Below are 18,401 nucleotides of genomic sequence, written 5' to 3' on the forward strand. Positions count from 1 at the left end.
ATGCACTCTCTAACCCCAGTAGCGTACCACAGACAATTTCTTCTAAATTGGGCTCCTTCCTCTCATCACCGGCCTTGCAAGACCCAGCATACGTGTCAGCCTCATCGCCATAACTACTTGCCAATCACATTCCTTGAGAACATTTTTGGATGAAAGATTATAATATTGCTGATTTGCAGATGTTTTTGCGACTGGTGTGCGCATGCCTATGCTGCAAAAGGTATAAATATCCGGTGAATTGTTCGGTCTCAGAGTGTAACATGGCACATATGTGCACATATGCATGTTTTGCTACGTTTTGACACTATTTCATATGAGCTATGCACCTTTTCCACAATATTTGATGATAACAACGATCCGTGGCTATACATGTCGATATAAACAAGTGCACCGATTTGGTAAATCTGACGCAGAAGGCTGCGCTTGACTTCTTGAATATGCGAAATGTCTAAATAATGTGTAAGAACAATACAAAAAGCAATGTCCAAGTGCAGAAATCAGCGACAAGTTCTGAGGCAGCCACGTCGCCTAAAGGAACTTGGCATGTCTTTATCGGATGCATTGTTTGCACAAGAGTGCACTCAGGCCTGCTCACCCAGTAGTCGGTGAGTGCTACATGGCTCCCAGAAATGACATGCTCTCCCGAAGAAGCCATTAACAATGATACGCAGTCCACAACACGCACAACCGACGCACACTCAACGTGGGCGCAGGTACACAAATCAGCCAGCAAAAGCGCTGGGACCCTTTCAAAACGTTTTCAGCAGTGTGCGGCAGAAGGCAGCACAGGAAAATGAAAAAGGCGGATTGCCTACTATCTCCCGCCCCCTCGCCTAATACGACAACCGCTGGACCGAAATGAACGAACTTTGTTGTGTATGAGAAAGAAAGTTAAGTGCTAGCAACTCTATAGAGCAGAATATTGGTTTAGGGCCTAGAATCTTTTCACAAAGATTTCCCCAATACTGGAAAGAAAAAACTATGAAGCACGACGCTGACAAATCAAACTCTGCACCAAAAATAGATATATTGCAATTCTGTAAGCTGCATCAGTTAGAGCATCTAAAGCAGACATATTTGATAAATAATTTTACACTTGTGTAAAATTTTTATCATGTTTACAAGTATTTTGCATAAGTCCTACTTGCAAATTAGTGGTATATTATGAGCTGTGTATATTACATCAATTTTGTCTGCTTTAGATGTATTATTAGGCACAGTTTACAGAAGTGCGACATTGTTTTTTATTGCTGAGCTAGAGTTGAAAGCTTGGAACATGAGTTTTCAGATTTTGCAATTTCCAACAATTATTGTAAAAAAATATGACCTAAATGAAAAAAAAATCTGCTTTCTATTCACTAGATTTAAACTTCTTTTAAATGCAATAATCCTTATCGAAACCGGTGCAGCGGCTTCCGAGAAAATGATTTCTCAATTCCTATGTATTTAAACAGGAGCTCCCAACATGAAACTTCCTTTGAAGAAAAAAAAAAAAGAAAGTTCAACCAGTATTACACAGCCAGACTTCTGGATAACTGATCTTGTAGTCCAATAGAAAGCGATAGAATTTGCCTTAGTAACTAAAACTGTTTTCACACAAGCTCTATTTAGTAAGAGATTGAGTAAATCAAACGAAATTTGACTGACAAAGAGCACTCAGTAACAAACGAAATTTGACTGACAAAGAGCACTCAGTAATAAAATTGGGAAAGGCAGGAGAGTTCCTCCAATATGTTTTTCATGAGACCACAGGAATAGTATGTCGTGTATAGCTGGGAAAATATATTACATGAAGATGTTTAACATGTTCGCATCACATGGGGTTAAACTTCAGCAATGCTAAGGATGCGAAATGCATTCTCTGTCCACAATAGCATCTAGTCGAGGAGAAAAAATGTCAGTAACATAGCCGCATTGAATTTTCAGCATGAACCAACTACCTCAGTTTTCCCTACTCATAAACACTGCTAAAATTTCAGAGCAAGCTGTGTGTCAAATTAACGATATTTTGCAAATGCAATGCTTCCCATGATAGCAGCTGTTTGATGTTTCATACAGAGCTGGAAGTGTTTTGACATTAGAACATGTCTTGTTAAGAAGAGCACAACCAAAAACACTTACAGATGTCCAGCAGTCAAACTGAAATGTCTTTCAGCATAAGGTGGTATACACAGAACATGCATTTACTTTTGCACAACACACAAAATACAAGTTTGATATCGTCTTTTATTTTTGTATATTACTGTACACACTTGACAGTGGTATCCGAAATGTATGTTACCCGTCAACGCAGGAATGAAGTAGAAGCTGAAATGATTTCAAAATATGTGTACCTCTAAAACTCACATGTCCGCGAATGCATCAGCAAGCCAGTGTGATGCAAACTAAAAAGAGATTCTTCAGGTAATACATGTGACAGTTGATCTTGCGAGTCCTCAGCACCAATGTTGGCTGAGATTCTGCTCATATGAGAATTACATTGGCTCCAAGGGTTGAGATTAAATGGCAATTGTTTTCTTAGCATAGACCGAGGGCAGTGCATTGGGGGCTAAACAAATACATGGTGTGGCACATTGGCGTTACGTAGACACCAGAAAATATATATAATAGAAAAAGTGGCCCGTAACAGTCCACTTAAGAAGGCTTTTACTTTATCTCAACAAAATATCTAGCTATTTCATGAAGCTTTTAATGTGGAATCCTGGAAGAGCATGTCTCTAAGCTTATTTCGCAAAAGAATTTGTACAGCTTTACCGTATTGCTGAATTACTCTCATGCCGATAGAATGTCACAAAACAAACCTCACAATATCACTGCGGAAGATCGATCAAATCTGCTGCCTAAGTCACGTCACTGAGTTCTCAGGTTTGACACTGACAATTTAATGAGCAATGACTGGTTTACGTGGACAAACAGCACGTGACATCATCCTAGACTGAGACTGCCGTGGCAACACATGCAATGTCCAGGTGTATACAACTTGTTTCTGCCGACAAAACTGCCTGCACAGTGCTGCTGGCCAAGCTTTTGTTGGCCATCAGTTTGGAGTAGATGAGCCCACGACTCGCGCACAAGACCAAGTGAGGAGCCTTCCCTCTTGCTTAGGAAGGGAGCGGCGCTGAGCAGATCTTGCCAGGCCTGACGCTGGCTAGCATGCTCTTGGCTCGTGAGTGGTAGGAGGAGGTACTTCCCTCGCCGGGACCCTTGTTGCACCTCCTCCTGACAGGTGGGGCTGCTGTTGCGTCAACAACACCGAATGGGGTCAGGAGGCAGACAGTAATGCAGCCAGCTCATGCTGCAGGTCACGCAAGTCATGCAGGCGGTGGGCGATGCGTTGCGCCAGCTGTTCCCAGGCAGCCTGGCGTCCCTGGGCCACACACAGCTGTTCCTGAAGACGCTGCGCAGCGCTCTTCAGCGCCTCATTCTCGGACAGCAGTGCCTGGGCATGTTGCATGCCACGAAGTTTCAGTAGGAGCATTGCAGCAAACTGAATAAGCATACATCATGCCCGTGCCAGGTTATGCTTAGCTAAAAAGGCTGCTGATGAAGTTAATAGGTGACACACTGCAATGGTGAAGCATTGTAGCACACATAAAAGAAACACAAAGAACAGAAGAATGGACACCATGGGTGTTACACTCACAAGTGATTTACTGCAGTTCCTTATACTCTGTTTCATACATAGCAGGCAACACTACGAAGGCTAGAAAGACTGCCGTGACTGTTTGACTAAAGAGTAGTGCATCACATATGAAAGAAAGATATTAGGTATGCGCCATGTAATTCGATGCAAACACCTACATTGCAGAACATGATGTATTTATTGTACGAAATGCATTGGGAGATCTACACACAGAGCGTACCCCCAAAAGCTATCTAACACCAAACGAGTGGAGCAACATGTTTTCAGTGGTGGAACAGCCATTTGATCTACTGGCACAGATCTTGGAGCAGGCAAAACGCTGATTTGGTGCAGCGATAAGCGTTTTGGCACAGTGTCAGACGTAAATCTTTACACCAAATGGCCTTAATAGTAACTGAGATAGTTGACAAATATAGCAGAACTGGCTCTATGCACATCAATGCAGGCATTCAGTATAAAAAGTACCATGCTAAATTAATTTTAATCGAATACCTTTCCTGTGCGCATAGCCGAATATAATGCTGCGTCTATCATTTCAACTTGCAACACGCATTTGCACATTCGCAGTGCTCCAAGCAAGCACAACTACATCGAAGTTACACTAAGGGCGTCAGAGATTTCTTTACTGTTACCATGCAAAGTTTCTATGGCACAACTATGCACTGGGTGATGTAAAAGTTGTTTAAACCTTTAAGTGTCATGAATGAGCTCAGCTCATCAATGCTATTCTGGTTAACTTTGCTTTGGACGAGCTCAGTTTGTCAACGGCAATAATCCCATTTTCAAACTGATTTGAATGAATTCAGCACGTTCACTTAGTTTTTCTTATATTACGCAGACGGCTGCAGTGCTAGCATTTGAAATCCACGGTTGTATCACGCTTCTTATTGCACACTCCAGGCACATTTTTGCCATTCCATATAAAGTTCAAGGGCAATAACACCGTCACTGCAAGCCGTATGCTGTATGTGCAAATGAAAGCGTATGAGGGGAGCCAACGATCGCAGCTCAATCTGGCGCGCGCAAGGGAGGAAAGCTGAGAGGAAACGTGTTGTCTTCTGTCGCACGAAAACCCGTGAGGTGATGGGACGTAGGTAGGGGGGTGTTGTTCACGGGCAGCAACTCTATTTCACGACCGCGTGTTAGGGGAACCAATGACTGCAGCTCAATCTTGCACGCGCAAGAGACAAAAGCAGGGAGGCAGTGCGAAAGGGAGGGGAGGCAGTGTTCTACTTTGGCAGCAACTGCGTACTTTGCATGGTTGTGTGTGCCCTATATTGAAAGCGATTTGCAGATGGCTTATACCTTGGTATGTGCTGTGTTCTCGCTGCTCAGTTTTAACTGAAGTGACAGACAGCACGAACGTCACTTCACTCGCTGCTGCCGCGCTTCGTCGCACCAGCATTTTGACAGCGAGTGTCCGCGGACATCGAGTGTGATGTGTTCATGTTTGCCTGTGCACACTGACACCATGCTTGTTAATTTAGTTAGTAAGCGAACGTTTCCAAGTTTATATGGTCGATAAAACTACTAAACTTAGTTATTATAGCTGGGTACTAATTTGCTATTGCAATCGATGCTTCACCTTCTGGGCGAAAATGCAACTTTTTTGTTTTGCTGCATTTATTTCAGTGCCTCAAAAGCCACATTAATTCAGTCTTCGTTTTATGCAACATAGGTAGCAGCCACTTCAACAGCAATAGAGGGGCGCATTTATTGCAGTCTGTTATCTACTATATATATGGCAGCACTTTGTCAGCGCTCAAAGATGCCTCCCAACCCATTTCAATTTTTGGAATTGAGCGTTTTTAGCTCCTTTTGGCACATTCGGAATGATGGCATCTGCTACTGACAGCTTGCACATGAGACACGTGCAAAGGTAAGGCACATTTTGACTCTGACAGTGAAAGCGATGCAGTAGAGCTTTTTTCTTTGAGCAGCATCAGAAAGAAACTTTCTGGAAAGCAGCATCAGAAAGAAACTTGGATTTCATGGTGCAAGCCCTGAGGCAAAGCTCTCCGGGCCGTTCTGTGTTTGAAGGAATTCCACACAATTTGTCACCAGCCTTAGAAGTGCAAGAATTTATTTATTTATTTATTTATTTATTTATTTATTCACAGTACCTTTAAAGGCCTTCAGTTTAGGGCCTTGCATAAGGGGGCAGTACAAACATAAAGCATTACAATGTAGTAATCGCAAAAAAGAAATGGACGAACTACACAACAAATTTATGCTACCGGAGTTTAGCTAGTAAGAAACAATAAGTAAAAAAATAATTAAAGTTACAAAAAGAAATGTCATGCACAGAGCATAATCAAATGGTGAAAATATGCACGTTCACACAGACTATGGTATTAATACAGATACTTAATAGTAACTCACAAACACACACACACACACACACAATAAAAATGCAACTAATTAACAGTGCAAAGCATGTCGTGGAAGTTTACAGGGTCAGGTTCAGTGACAATATTAGAAGGCAAGCTATTCCACTCAATGATGGTGCGGGGTATAAAAGAGTGTGCATCTTGTAACGTGTGACATGGTTTGTACTTGATTCTGAAATGGTGGTCCCGGCGTGAAAAGACGACAGGCAGTTACTGAAAGAAATCGTCATGAAGAGAAGTTTCAGAAAATATTCGGTGAAGAACTTTGCTTTGTAGAATAGCCGACTTTCAAACAGGGTAAAATATAGCATTTTCCTCGTTTCTAACTGTCCTGTTGTAGCAATGACAAGTACATATACATTGCCTAGTGAAGAGGTAAAAATGACTTTTTCACGCTTAATACATGAAACAAACTGGTTGAAAAAGCTTTAGAAGGGTTTCTGATGGAGTCAAGTTTGAAAATACTGTATATTTCTTCCTATAACCCGCACCCCCAATTACTACAGTCCGGAAAGAAAAAAAAATATATGCATGTATCATCCACGGAAATATCTGCATACCTTAAATCTTTGGAGAAACGTCTTCATTCGCGGATATGCGACTCAACTATGTCGTATCTTCGGCCAGCGGCTCTGGTCATCCGTTCTTTGGTGAGCTGACAAAGCTGGATTCACATGCCAGACGTTATTGCGGATGAACCAGTCACATGATAAGTTATGTGAATCTGATCACTTCACGGCTAGCACTCACACGACAGTGCCGACGGAGCAGCCCTTGCACGGGCAACGGCGATGGAGCATATGCGACCAAGCCGAAAACCCCAACGGTGATCTGGCTCACCGTTGTATCGCGAAACGCTTCTCGCGGACTGAGGGAGCGCCGCAGGAAAGCGTGACCTAAAGGCTAAACCCACAAGAGCGATTTTGTGTGTGACTGTGACAAGCGATGGCTTTGAGCGACGAAACTGACTGTCGCTCGAACAGATCACTCAGCCTTGTCACTCAATTGCTCAGAAATTTGTCGCTCATCGCCCAGAACTGCTATGAGCAACTAGCCAATAGCACGAAGCCGAAACTGTATGAACGTACATCACTCAAATACTACCGACTGTCACACGGAACGAGCAAACAACTTAATTTTTATATGTGCAAAAATAAGAACCTACTGCAAGACCTTCAGAAATATTTTATGCTGCTTTTTAGAGTAAAGTACATAAACTTAAGTTAATACAGCATGCGTCATGCTAGTTTCGACACGTATTTGCTGCCCTCATACCGGCAACACCGAGGAGATGTCGCTCAAAATTATTGCTCGCATAGGGTACGACATGTAGGCGACGAGCAAACGCGACAGCCATCTTCATTGCATCGCTGTCATGCGAGATCGCTTGCATGGAAGAGCCTGCGCAATTCCCTAACTACTAAACCCAAGATGGCCACCTCTAAAGGGAAAGAGAATGGGCGACCATCATGAAGGAGGGGAGGAGGGAACTTCAACACGCAGGAGTGGGGAGAGGGTGTTTCCTAGGAGATAACGAAACTCCGACTGGCGGAGAACCTTGCCTTGAGGTGTGGCCTCATGGCAGCGCAAGCCACACTTCAAGGTGAAATTCACGTATACAGTCGCCTACTGATTTTTCAGACTCCAAAAATTCAGATATGCTCGATTATTCGGCCTGCTTTGCGGCACCGCCATTCTCCTCATAGACTCCATGTATAACAACTGCCGAAAGTTCGGACACGTTGTAACCTCTCATCTGGTTTTTCGGACACTGCTTAAGCCAACTCGATCGAGAGCACCATGCACCGACTAACTGGTGCGTGGTTCGACTTGCTGAACGCCACTGGTGTTTTGAACGGAGCCTCCTTGCTGCTCCACGAAGTGGCACTACTGCAAATCCCCGGTCATCATCATCGTTTCTGCCTGGTTCGTGGCTACAGCAGTTCTGGTCTCAGCTTAGTAAGCCATGTCAAGACAATCCAGCAGCTGATTTGTTTCTTCGTGCACAATGCTGCGAGTAGGCCATGTTTTTCGTTTGTGTGACTGGTGTCGGCATGACAGCGTGGTGATGTTTGCTTTGTGTGCTGTGTCGAGGTTGTGGTGATCCAACGTGGCATATGGAAACATCCAGTCAAATGTCTAATGGCGCCAACAGTGCCTGCGCAGACTGCGCTGGGGAATGCCGGCAAGCGGGTGCCGGGAGGCCTAGGTTTTGTCGCCTTCCGATGTGCTCCCTACTAATGCCGAAAATGTTCTGCCGAGATCTGTGCAATGGTTGCATTGTGATTCCAGACACCGTCTCTCCCATTTGACAGTTTCACAGTTTGTACTGACATGCTCAAAACTCGACGACGGCAAGATCATTCGTCAGGTTTCTTCTGCACTGCTGGATGCCGAGTCGGAAGATGACGCACCATGTGCTACGCTGCCGTCGCATGCGGAGCGTGTACAAACAGTGACTGTGCTTTAGTCACCTATAGTGACCGTACGACCCTCTCCGAGATTCAGCCTTATCTGATAGCGCATAAACGGAACAGTGTGCAACGGCGCATTCACAATTTCTTCAAGCCAACTGTCGAGCCTGAATAAGTGCATGTAAATAAAGGATTTCTTTTCTTTTTTCTTTTAATCTGCTTTTTCGGACACCTGTTCATTTGGACATTTCTGCAGTCCCCATAAGGTCTGAATAAATGGTTGGTAACTGTAATCCGCACCCCGACATTACTGCTAAATTTTTGGCAATCTTAGCACGGGTTATTTGAGCAAAAATATGCCAAACCATAAAAAGGAAAAGCTGACAAATTCTCGCAGGAACTCCTCTAGGAGTTGTCCAAGTATGCATATGCATTGTACCACTTGATTGTCTCCGCCCAGCCCAGTGTCATTATCAATGTCATGAAGCTTGATCCAGCCAGTACAATCGACAGCTCTGCGATGACACAAACTGCTGCGGACAGCAGAACAAGGTGAATTGATGACACATGCAAACTACTGCAGGTGGCGGCGCCAAGTGCGCTGATGGCGTTCTGATCATTATAAGCCATTATTTCTCTTTAGTGTCTTATCCATCCACGTCGAACCATTATGAACCGTAATCAAACGTACCCCGGTGGCGTATGGTACGGCCGCGCAACTCCTATCTTGCAAGCAATCTGCAATGGGGGCATATTGTGCCACGTGCTGATAGCTTCGTGTGTACTGTGTTCTCGCCGCTTAGTTCATGTTGAAGCGAGACGCGCGGGCCCCATATTGAAAGCGATCTGCAATGGGGACACAGTGCACCGAGCGCTGTTCTTGCCACTCAGTTCGCGTTGAAACGAAAGGCAGCACGAAGGTCAATTTGCTTGCTGCTGCGGGCCCTATCTTGAAAGCGATCATCTTACGTGATGGAGGAACAGGTTTCCTCCTTAGGTGGGCACAGAAATGCTTACACATATAATAAGGCCATTTTGGCGAAAATAAAACACTGAAGGGGTTAATGGAAGAACGATAGCATCAGCTATATTGATCACTAGGGCAACTCAGTTTATCTCCGTGATGATGCTGATGATGTTGCGCCTTTGGATTTTGTTTTCGTTTTTCCAGTGAGGCAGCTCTTATGCCAAAATTGCTTGCGCAGTGCAATTTGATATGAAAGCAAAACTGCCTTTGATACATTTGTATGCTTTAGCACATAACACTAATTTATATTGCAGCACAGCTCACTTTAGGAAACTAGCCACCATTGTGCAGCACATAATAGACCACCGCCTATTTCTCTTTGCTAAATAATGGAGTGCGCGTAAGATTTCTACTTTAAGAGCTTTAATGTCAGTTATATGTTAGTTTTCTACTTTGAACACACAGAAAGCATTTGATACAGACGCATGTTAAAATCAGGCAAGTGTTGTCGAACAAATAAGTGGGGTGTGTTCCGGCATTTTCTCTGTATCTTGCTTAAAATCCGTCTGATAATTCTATCAGTTTTGTTGGTCCCGTCACGGTCAACTTAAAAGTTGACTGTGCAAGCTATTAAATTTAATTTATGTTTTCATTGTATTATTGTATTGACAGGGCTATATATTTTTTGTAAATGGTCTGCACACTAGGCCTTCAGCTATGAGTCACAACATACAGATTGTGCATACCTACTGAATCAGACATGTAATAATAAAAAACTTTGAACTATGACCAGAGCAATATATGTTGCTTCGAAAAGTCAATAATTTGTCAAATATTTAACATGCAAAGGATCGTTAATGAATCCCAGATAGCTTAGCAATGTCTTTTGAAAAGAGAATGACTGCTAGTGTGGCTGTTTGCTAGTAATAAATTTAGTTTTTTTTTTATTGGCAATGCAAAGGGGGAGCTTCAGAACCTATTTTTCAAGCAAATATTTGTTTTAAATTGAGAGTGTAATCTGTGCACTCAGAAGTATGGTGATTTGATGTGATAGAAGGTAAGACCAAATGATAAATGGGTATTTTCTGTGCACTGAAAGCGACTACATTTTAAGCCTATCTCCCAATGCAGACAAACTGTGATAACGCAAGTAACATGACGTGATTAATTTTGCTGCATTGTTTTGTACTGATTCAATCATGTGAGTTCAATTGCCATGGTGAGGATATCAAATGATGGATACATATTCTAGCAACAGCCTGTTAAAAAGATATATGCTTAAAGTCCGGCTCTGCTATTTTCACTATTTGCAAGGTATAAGCGCTGCCTGAGGAGACCAAGCAGTGGCGGAACAGCTGCGCCAATTGCACCAAACTGCGCCGAGATCGAGCCTTTACGCCATCCTGTGCCAAAACAGCATTTTAGCAGAAAATTTCGCTGAGACTGCGCCAAAGCACGAATAAAAGCTAAATCCTTCTCCCAGCGATGCGTCACAGCTAGCAAAACAGAAATCAAAGCCAATAGTGCTATCATCACCATCATAGAAGGAAGCAGAGGCCCGTCCAAAGAGTATCTTACTGTATAATGAGAAACTCTGTGGGCCCGTTGGAGTTGTCTGGTTCTTAATTTGTGCATTTTTCTCTGACAGACATGCAATGTAGTGCTGCTGTACCGTCTGGCTGGTGCTTTATTTTGGTGTTCATCTAAGCCCACCTGGTACCGCGAAGTTTGGCGAAGGAGGATGTCATATTCTAGGACTAAAGGTAAACTTTTATGTTTATGGGTGACAGCGGGGCTTTGCAAAAGAGCCACTGTGATCACAATCGCATGTGGTGCATAGTTAAAGGGCCCCTCACCAGGTCTGGCCATTTTGATCTGACAAGCGCAGAGCATACATTGCACGATAACAATCATGTCTGGAAAGTATTACATCGCTACGCACCGCAGAAAGGTCTGTAATTTTAAACCGAATGCCATATTCCCTTCTCCTCATAGCCGCCAAGCTCCAAGCCGGAGGATGACGTACACATGCTAGTGCTCCTATGTACATGTGTTTGCACAGTGACGTCGCTCATGGCGACTTGCGACTTCAAGAATTATTTAAGGCAACATCTGTTATCTGTGTAATATGTTGCTTGAATAGATGCACTAAAGCTTAGAGAAATAATAAGACACACAAACTGAATGTCTGCATGTTTGTTTTTTTTACTTTGCACCACAGCAAGAGAGTTGTATTCCCGTTTCGTCTGCTTGTTCCCACTTCATGCACTCGCACGCACAGACATCGAAACCATGTCATTTTCTACCGTGTTCCAGAGCGGGATCATGCTCTGTAATCTGCTTGTGTCTGCCTCAGTATTCATGTTGCACTGACTTATAGTGCTAGTCAGATGTCCTTGTGCACAGTGTGAAAAATCATGCACTGGACAAAACGAGACAATCACAACACCTTATGCGCAATGCCGTCAGCGGAAATGCGCCGCACTGCAAAAAAGCGAGGAAAAAAAAAATGAAGGCAGGGCCGTGACGTATGTGTCACGTGATCCTCGATGTCTGGTATGGGAGAACACAGGGAAGGAATTCAGCTTGCAGAGGCTAGAAGGGGCAAGTGGAGAGAGTGTCTCGCTTGGCAGTGGAGCTCACCTCCTGAAATCATGGGTTCGCGACACTGAAATATTTCTATCTTGGCGATTAATGAGCAGATTTGAAAAATTTTTGCGGCAGAATGTTCCCTAGAGGACACGTAACAACTTCCACTGTATAACCAAAATTTGCTATGGGGCCTGGTGACAGGCCCTTTAAGAATGGTATTAGCGAATGTGGCACAAGGCAAGAACAGCCACTATGATGGGTGCCGCAATGTTAGTTTGAAACTTTATTTAACATAAATAATGTATACAATACAATTACTTTGATGCAATACTTTTGCATCGAGTTTGTGTCGATGCGCTATATCAGCAAAATAGCGCAGGCGACACAAACGCAAAACAGTATTCGTGTCTTGAGCATGCGCTGCGACACTGACACTGTTCTTTTTTCCGGCTGACCACTATTCGAAAATTCCCTAATGTGCATGGCATGACATGAGTGTTTTCAATGACGTCATGTTGAGTGCAGGTGCGCGTACTCGATCGGTGTTGCAGTGAGCCTTTCCCACATGCCTTGACTGTTGCACTGTGTTGCATCCTGGGTGAATAAACGTGCGTTTGTTGACAATTTGACTGTGGTGCCTTTTCTGCACTGTATTGATGAACACGGCCATAGCGCCCTTTGTGTGTCGCGGTGTGGAGGAGCATTGCATCCTTTCCTGACCTTGCTTGCAGGGTAAGCCTTGCGCAAACCCATCTCCACAACATATAGACTGTATCAGTTAATATCTGTATGGTATACGGTAAGCACACGTGCGTTGGACCCTGCACCAAAAGTGCTCGCTGCTGCACCAAATCTGCTTTTTGTTTGTCTAGTTGTCTCTACTCTGTACAGAGCAGCGGTTGAGGAGGACATCAAGGCACCCTAGCAGTCACCAGAAAGGAACGCCCCTCCTTTCTCGCCCGACTCCCCTGCCTCGCGCGCCACAGGAGAGGGCACACATCTGGGCCGTGTTCCTCGCTAGCGCACGCGAAGTTGAGCTGCGTTCACCGGCTCAACCTCCCACGCTTTCACTCATATAGAAACTCATGGCGATGGAGACGGCAGAAATGTACCTGGAGTATCCATATAATTGCTATCGCAATAAAAAAAGCAACTTTAGTATGCTGCAAATAATATAAAACCAAATTATGCTTTGTGGTAAGCAAACTTCTCTAGTACAACATTTTTGCCTTATAGTTTCATAACTGCAGTCATTTAATGTTGACATGAAGGAAGGAAAGCTGCTCGACATGCTCAGGGAGCAGCGACATTTTCCTGCATGTAACAGTTCCTTCACACATCGAAAAAAGTGTCTGGTATCAACAGGTATCTCTTCGCAAATCAAGCCAATAGCTGCCACTATGCTTACACCGCCACTCCCATGAATCTTCTTTTTGGCCCAAAATTGCATCATGCACATATCTTTCAACCTGTGCTTGTGGCAGTGAAAATTTGTGCCACAAGCAAATGAAAAATTGCTTTCAGACTAGGATACATAGCGCAAAAATTTTGACACAGGGACAAGCAGAACACAGGACGAGCGCTAACTTTCAACAATTGATTTATTGCAGCTGGTGAGTACATATATACTCACTGGGACGCCACTGCAATAGAACACACTGAAGGGAAGGAGGAAAAAGTCATGTGACCATTACGCCCAAACATTCAAGCTCTTTCCTTGATAAAAATATAGACGGCGTGCTAACGCACTCGTCACCTGCTCTGGCTATCTCAGCTGCTTCCACAATTTCCCTCGTAATCTTATTCCTGTGGCGATAGACAACAGTTTGTTTTAATAGCGGGAAGCATGGTGCCTTCGCGTCACATTTTCTACAATGGGCAGCCAGATGCCCATCTATTGTGATGCTCCCCACTTTGTTACTATGTTCCACCAGACGCACATTTAAACATCTGCCCGTCTGGCCCACGTAGTACTTCCCACACAAGAGTGGGATCTTATACACAACATTGCGAGTGCATGTAACAAAAGGATCTTTGTGTGCGGTAGCGCAACTAGGCTTTCGTTTCCTCATAGAACAGCTCATCACACTCAACCTCAAGAGTTTGTTAGGTGCTTTAAACACAACGTTTACACCAGAACGTTGCCCAACCTTTTTTAGGTTGTGGGAAACCTTATGAAAGTAGGGAATTACCGCCACTTTTCGTTTGTCCCATTCTTCTTTCCTTTCTCTTTCGTCATCCGCTCTCTGCTCATCGCTCATGCGTGAAGTTAGTTTCCTTTGACGATGCAGGTCTTCTTCAGCAACCGAGATAATGATATGTCTCGGATAGTTCGCTGCTTCCAGACGAGCCACTTGCTTACTAAGGCCTTCATCTAGCAAGTGAGCACATGACTTAGATACAGCACATGACAGGAAAGAATGTACGATACTTCTTTTTATGAGTTTAGAGTGTGCAGAACTGTACCTCAAGGGCGGCTTATTAGCTCTGGGCTCATATACCCAACACACGTGTACAGCTTTGAAATGCAAACGCAAGTCTAAAAACCTGATATTGCCCTGCGCTAGAAATTCAGTAGTGAATGTAAGTGGCCTATAATACTGATTGAATGAGGCAAGAATACAGCAACAGCAGGGTTTGAACAGTCAAAACGGCAATCTACATGAGAACTGGCAGCCAGATCAAGTAGTGATCTATCTAAAAACACCAAAAAATCTTTGACAGCAGGCTTTGACTGTTCAAACCCTGCTGTTAGCTGTATTCTTACCTCATCCAATGAGTATTATAGGCCACTTACGTTCACTGCTGAATTTCCAGCGCAGGGCAATATCAGGTTTTTAGACTTGCGTTTGCATTTCAAAGCTGAACACGTGTGTTGGGTATATGAGCCCAGAGCTAATAAGCCCCCCTTGAGGTACAGTTCTGCACATTCTAAACTCATAAAAAGAAGTATCGTACGTTCTTTCCTGTCATGCGCTTTATCTAAGTCATGTGCTCACTTGCTAGATGAAGGCCTTAGTAAGCAAGTGGCTCGTCTGGAAGCAGTGAACTATCCGAGACATATCATTATCTCGGTTGCTGAAGAAGACCTGCATCATCAAAGGAAACTAACTTCACGCATGAGCGATGAGCAGAGAGCGGATGACGAAAGAGAAAGGAAAGAAAAAAGGGACAAACAAAAAGTGGCGGTAATTCCCTACTTTCATAAGGTTTCCCACAACCTAAAAAAGGTTGGGCAACGTTCTGGTGTAAACGTTGTGTTTACAGCACCTAACAAACTTTTGAGGTTGAGTGTGATGAGCTGTCCCATGAGGAAACGAAAGCCTAGTTGCGCTACCACGCACAAAGATCCTTTTGATACATGCACTCGCAATGTTGTGTATAAGATCCCACTCTCGTGTGGGAAGTACTACATGGGCCAGACGGGCAGATGTTTAAACGTGCGTCTGGTGGAACATAGTAACAAAGTGGAGAGCATCGCAATAGATGCCCTGGCTGCCCATTGTAGAAAATGTGACGCGAAGGCACCATGCTTCCCGCTATTAAAACAAACTGTTGTCTATCGCCACAGGAATAAGATTACGAGGGAAATTGTGGAAGCAGCCGAGATAGCCAGAGCAGGTGACGAGTGCGTTAGCACGTCATCTATATTTTTATCAAGGAAAGAGCTTGAATTTTTGGGCATAATGGTCACATGACTGTCTTTTTCCTCCTTCCCTCCAGTGCATTCTATTGCAGTGGCGTCCCAGTGAGTATATATGTACTCACCAGCTGCAATAAATCAATTGTTGAAAGTTAGCGCTCGTCCTGTGTTCTGCTTGTCCCTGTGTCAAAATTTTTTCGCTATGTATCCTAGTCTGAATGTATCCCACCAACACGCCCAAACTTCTTCCCTGCTAAAAATTGCTGCTGGTTGATGAAATGATCAAAACCTTTCCACAGTGCTCATGTGAAAGTAACCTCATCAGAAGACTTTCATAGTTGCGAACATATCTGTGTTCCTTGGCGCTGACATTTTTCTTGCTTCTCGTAAAGCCAGGTGTTTAATCCAGTTTGCCATTGAAGTATCCTGGTGGTACTGAACTATTTCACAACAAGGGTCTAAAAACATTGCCAAGCTTGCTATTTGGTCAAAATTGTAGGTTGGAAGCAGTTTTTAGACATTTAGCCAGATTAGTAGTAGACACAGAGGTTTCCACTTGGTGGCTGGTGTTGTCAAGATGCATGAAGAGGCGGCACAGTGTGGGTACTTGAGCTAATAAGTAGATAAATACCCCATCTATACAGTTAGACATATGAAGTGCATGGTGGATATCCTTGACAAGTCCGAAACAGCTAGGTCTAGCATGATCGGTGATATTGAAAGCCAGATTGATCTTCAATATGTAAGTTATTCTCCTTCATAGAAATCATTTTGTGCATAGTCAATCACTACTTGACCTTCTCGACAACAAATCAAAATCAAATGCTGAATGCTTGATAGCTATCCTGTTAGAACTAACATCCCCTCCCCCACTTCCATGCATGCCCAGAATAAACACTCGGATTACACCAGTTGACTGCTATGCTGTCTGTCTACATTGTGACATTAGCGACACTGGTTCAATTAACAGAGAACAAAGGCATTTGAGCATGCAGTTAATTATTTTTATGCCTTACTGTACTTTTCTGTCAAATTTTAAAAACAAATAAGGAGCTCAAGCGTGCTTTTAATCCTTTCCTTAGTAGACATGTGACTACATATGACCGGCCCTCACTGAAAGTACTCAACGTAAATTCTAGAAGTATAGTGAATAAGGTGACCGACTTCGAGGCTCTGCTGTTTTCTTATAATCCAGTTATTTCTATCTCGACAGAAACCTGGTTGAACCTCGCAATTTAAGACAGTGAATTTGTCCCGAATAGATACAGTGCATACAGAAAATATCCTGAAGGCAAAGGCGGTGGAGTATGCATGATTGTCAAGGACTCTATCCACATAATCAGCATGCCGGAAGCACCTAACATTGAATGTGTGTTTTGAAAGGCCTATTATGCCAAGGTCAGGTATGTTATCGGAGCCATGTATAGACCCCCTGTTTCTTCTCTTAATGTACTAGAAGGCATTACTAACTACCTGAGCCCATATGTGAAGCCTGGTGATCTTGTTGTCCTGGCAAGCGATTTTAATGTGCCAAATGTAGACTGGTCTACTCTTTCGCTTAAAGATCCTGATGACAAATCTGGATAAGCTATGTTGGATATCGCATTTACATTTGATTTGCTACAAGTTGTAGACAACTTTACAAGAATACAATATACCTCTAAGTCGGTTCCTGATTTATTCTTTCGTAGTGGAGCTATTAATGCTAACTACAAATGCAAAATTATTTCTGGTATATCCGACAATCATGCAGTGTTACTTACCCTATCTAACATTTCTCTAACTGAAAGATGCCAGGTGACTATTTTTCATGACTTTTCTCGAGCCAACTGTGTCTCTATTACAGATCTCCTGTCACAATTATTTAGATTTCTTGAACAACGATGATTATGTGAAAATTGCTGCCACAAGCAAATGAAAAATTGCTGCTGGTTGAACTTTGGGATTGGGATTGAATTGGGATTGTTTTAAAAGCCTCATAAGTGAATGTATAGATCGTTTCGTCCCACGCAGAACTAAAAAGAAGCAAAAAAATAACCCCTGGATTTCTTGGGAGACGCTACAACTTGAACGGAGATTAAAAAGATCACAGAAGAGAAAACAGTCATTTTCAGACCAAGTATCACAGAAGGAAATGATTTCTGCTATTTCTTCTCAAATAAAGAACCATAGTGACCAGGACAAACAGCGTTATTATAGAACATCACTGCCCAACTTTATTTTGGCGTCACCTGAGAAATTTCGGAGGCCAATCTCCCCCAAATCTAAAGATTGTGAGGTGTTTGATATAGCCGTCGCGCTAGTAGATGATGAAAATAAAATATATAATGCATTTAATGAGCATTTTAAATAGGTATTTAAGCACGATAATAGTGTTGTGCCTAGTTTTGATCTCTCTATCACCTATTGAAGATGTAGTCATAAGTGAACAGGGTATTTTCAATACGCTGCTCAATCTTGACATTAACAAATCGTATGAACCAGACAACATTCCAAATTCGTTTTTTTTTTTTAATTTATGCCGTATGTGCCGCTAAGTACCTCCATGTTTTATATTCAAAGTCATTGCTAGAAGGACAAGTGCCGAGTGATTGGAAAATTGCCAGGTTAAAATCCCTTCATAGAAGTGGAAATAAATGAATTGCTCATTATAAACCAACCTCAATAACATCTACAGTTTGCAAACTAGTTGAACGTATCATTCATAAACACATATCGGAGTTTTTTGAAAAACATAAAATACTAACTGAAT

The 18,401-nt window shown here is 43.0% G+C and overlaps 1 protein-coding gene across 5 annotated transcripts in view; it reads right to left on the minus strand.

Annotated features, from left to right (window-relative positions):
* homer (protein) overlaps positions 1 to 18,401 on the minus strand; it is a 91,973-nt gene that overhangs the window by 44,876 nt on the left and 28,696 nt on the right. For 2 of the 5 annotated variants that reach the window (XM_075684219.1, XM_075684218.1), the window contains one exon: positions 2,207 to 3,439. The exons of 2 other annotated variants lie outside the window; for them this stretch is intronic. In XM_075684219.1, coding sequence (XP_075540334.1) covers positions 3,263 to 3,439 — 177 coding nt within the window. In that variant the 3' untranslated portion in view covers positions 2,207 to 3,262. Of the gene's footprint in view, positions 1 to 2,206; positions 3,440 to 5,789; positions 6,247 to 18,401 lie in introns of those variants that run through there. One more of the 5 variants, XM_075684224.1, reaches the window with a different exon arrangement.

Source organism: Dermacentor variabilis, chromosome 3, assembly GCF_050947875.1.
Source record: "Dermacentor variabilis isolate Ectoservices chromosome 3, ASM5094787v1, whole genome shotgun sequence".
In the NCBI taxonomy this organism is placed as follows: domain Eukaryota; kingdom Metazoa; phylum Arthropoda; class Arachnida; order Ixodida; family Ixodidae; genus Dermacentor; species Dermacentor variabilis.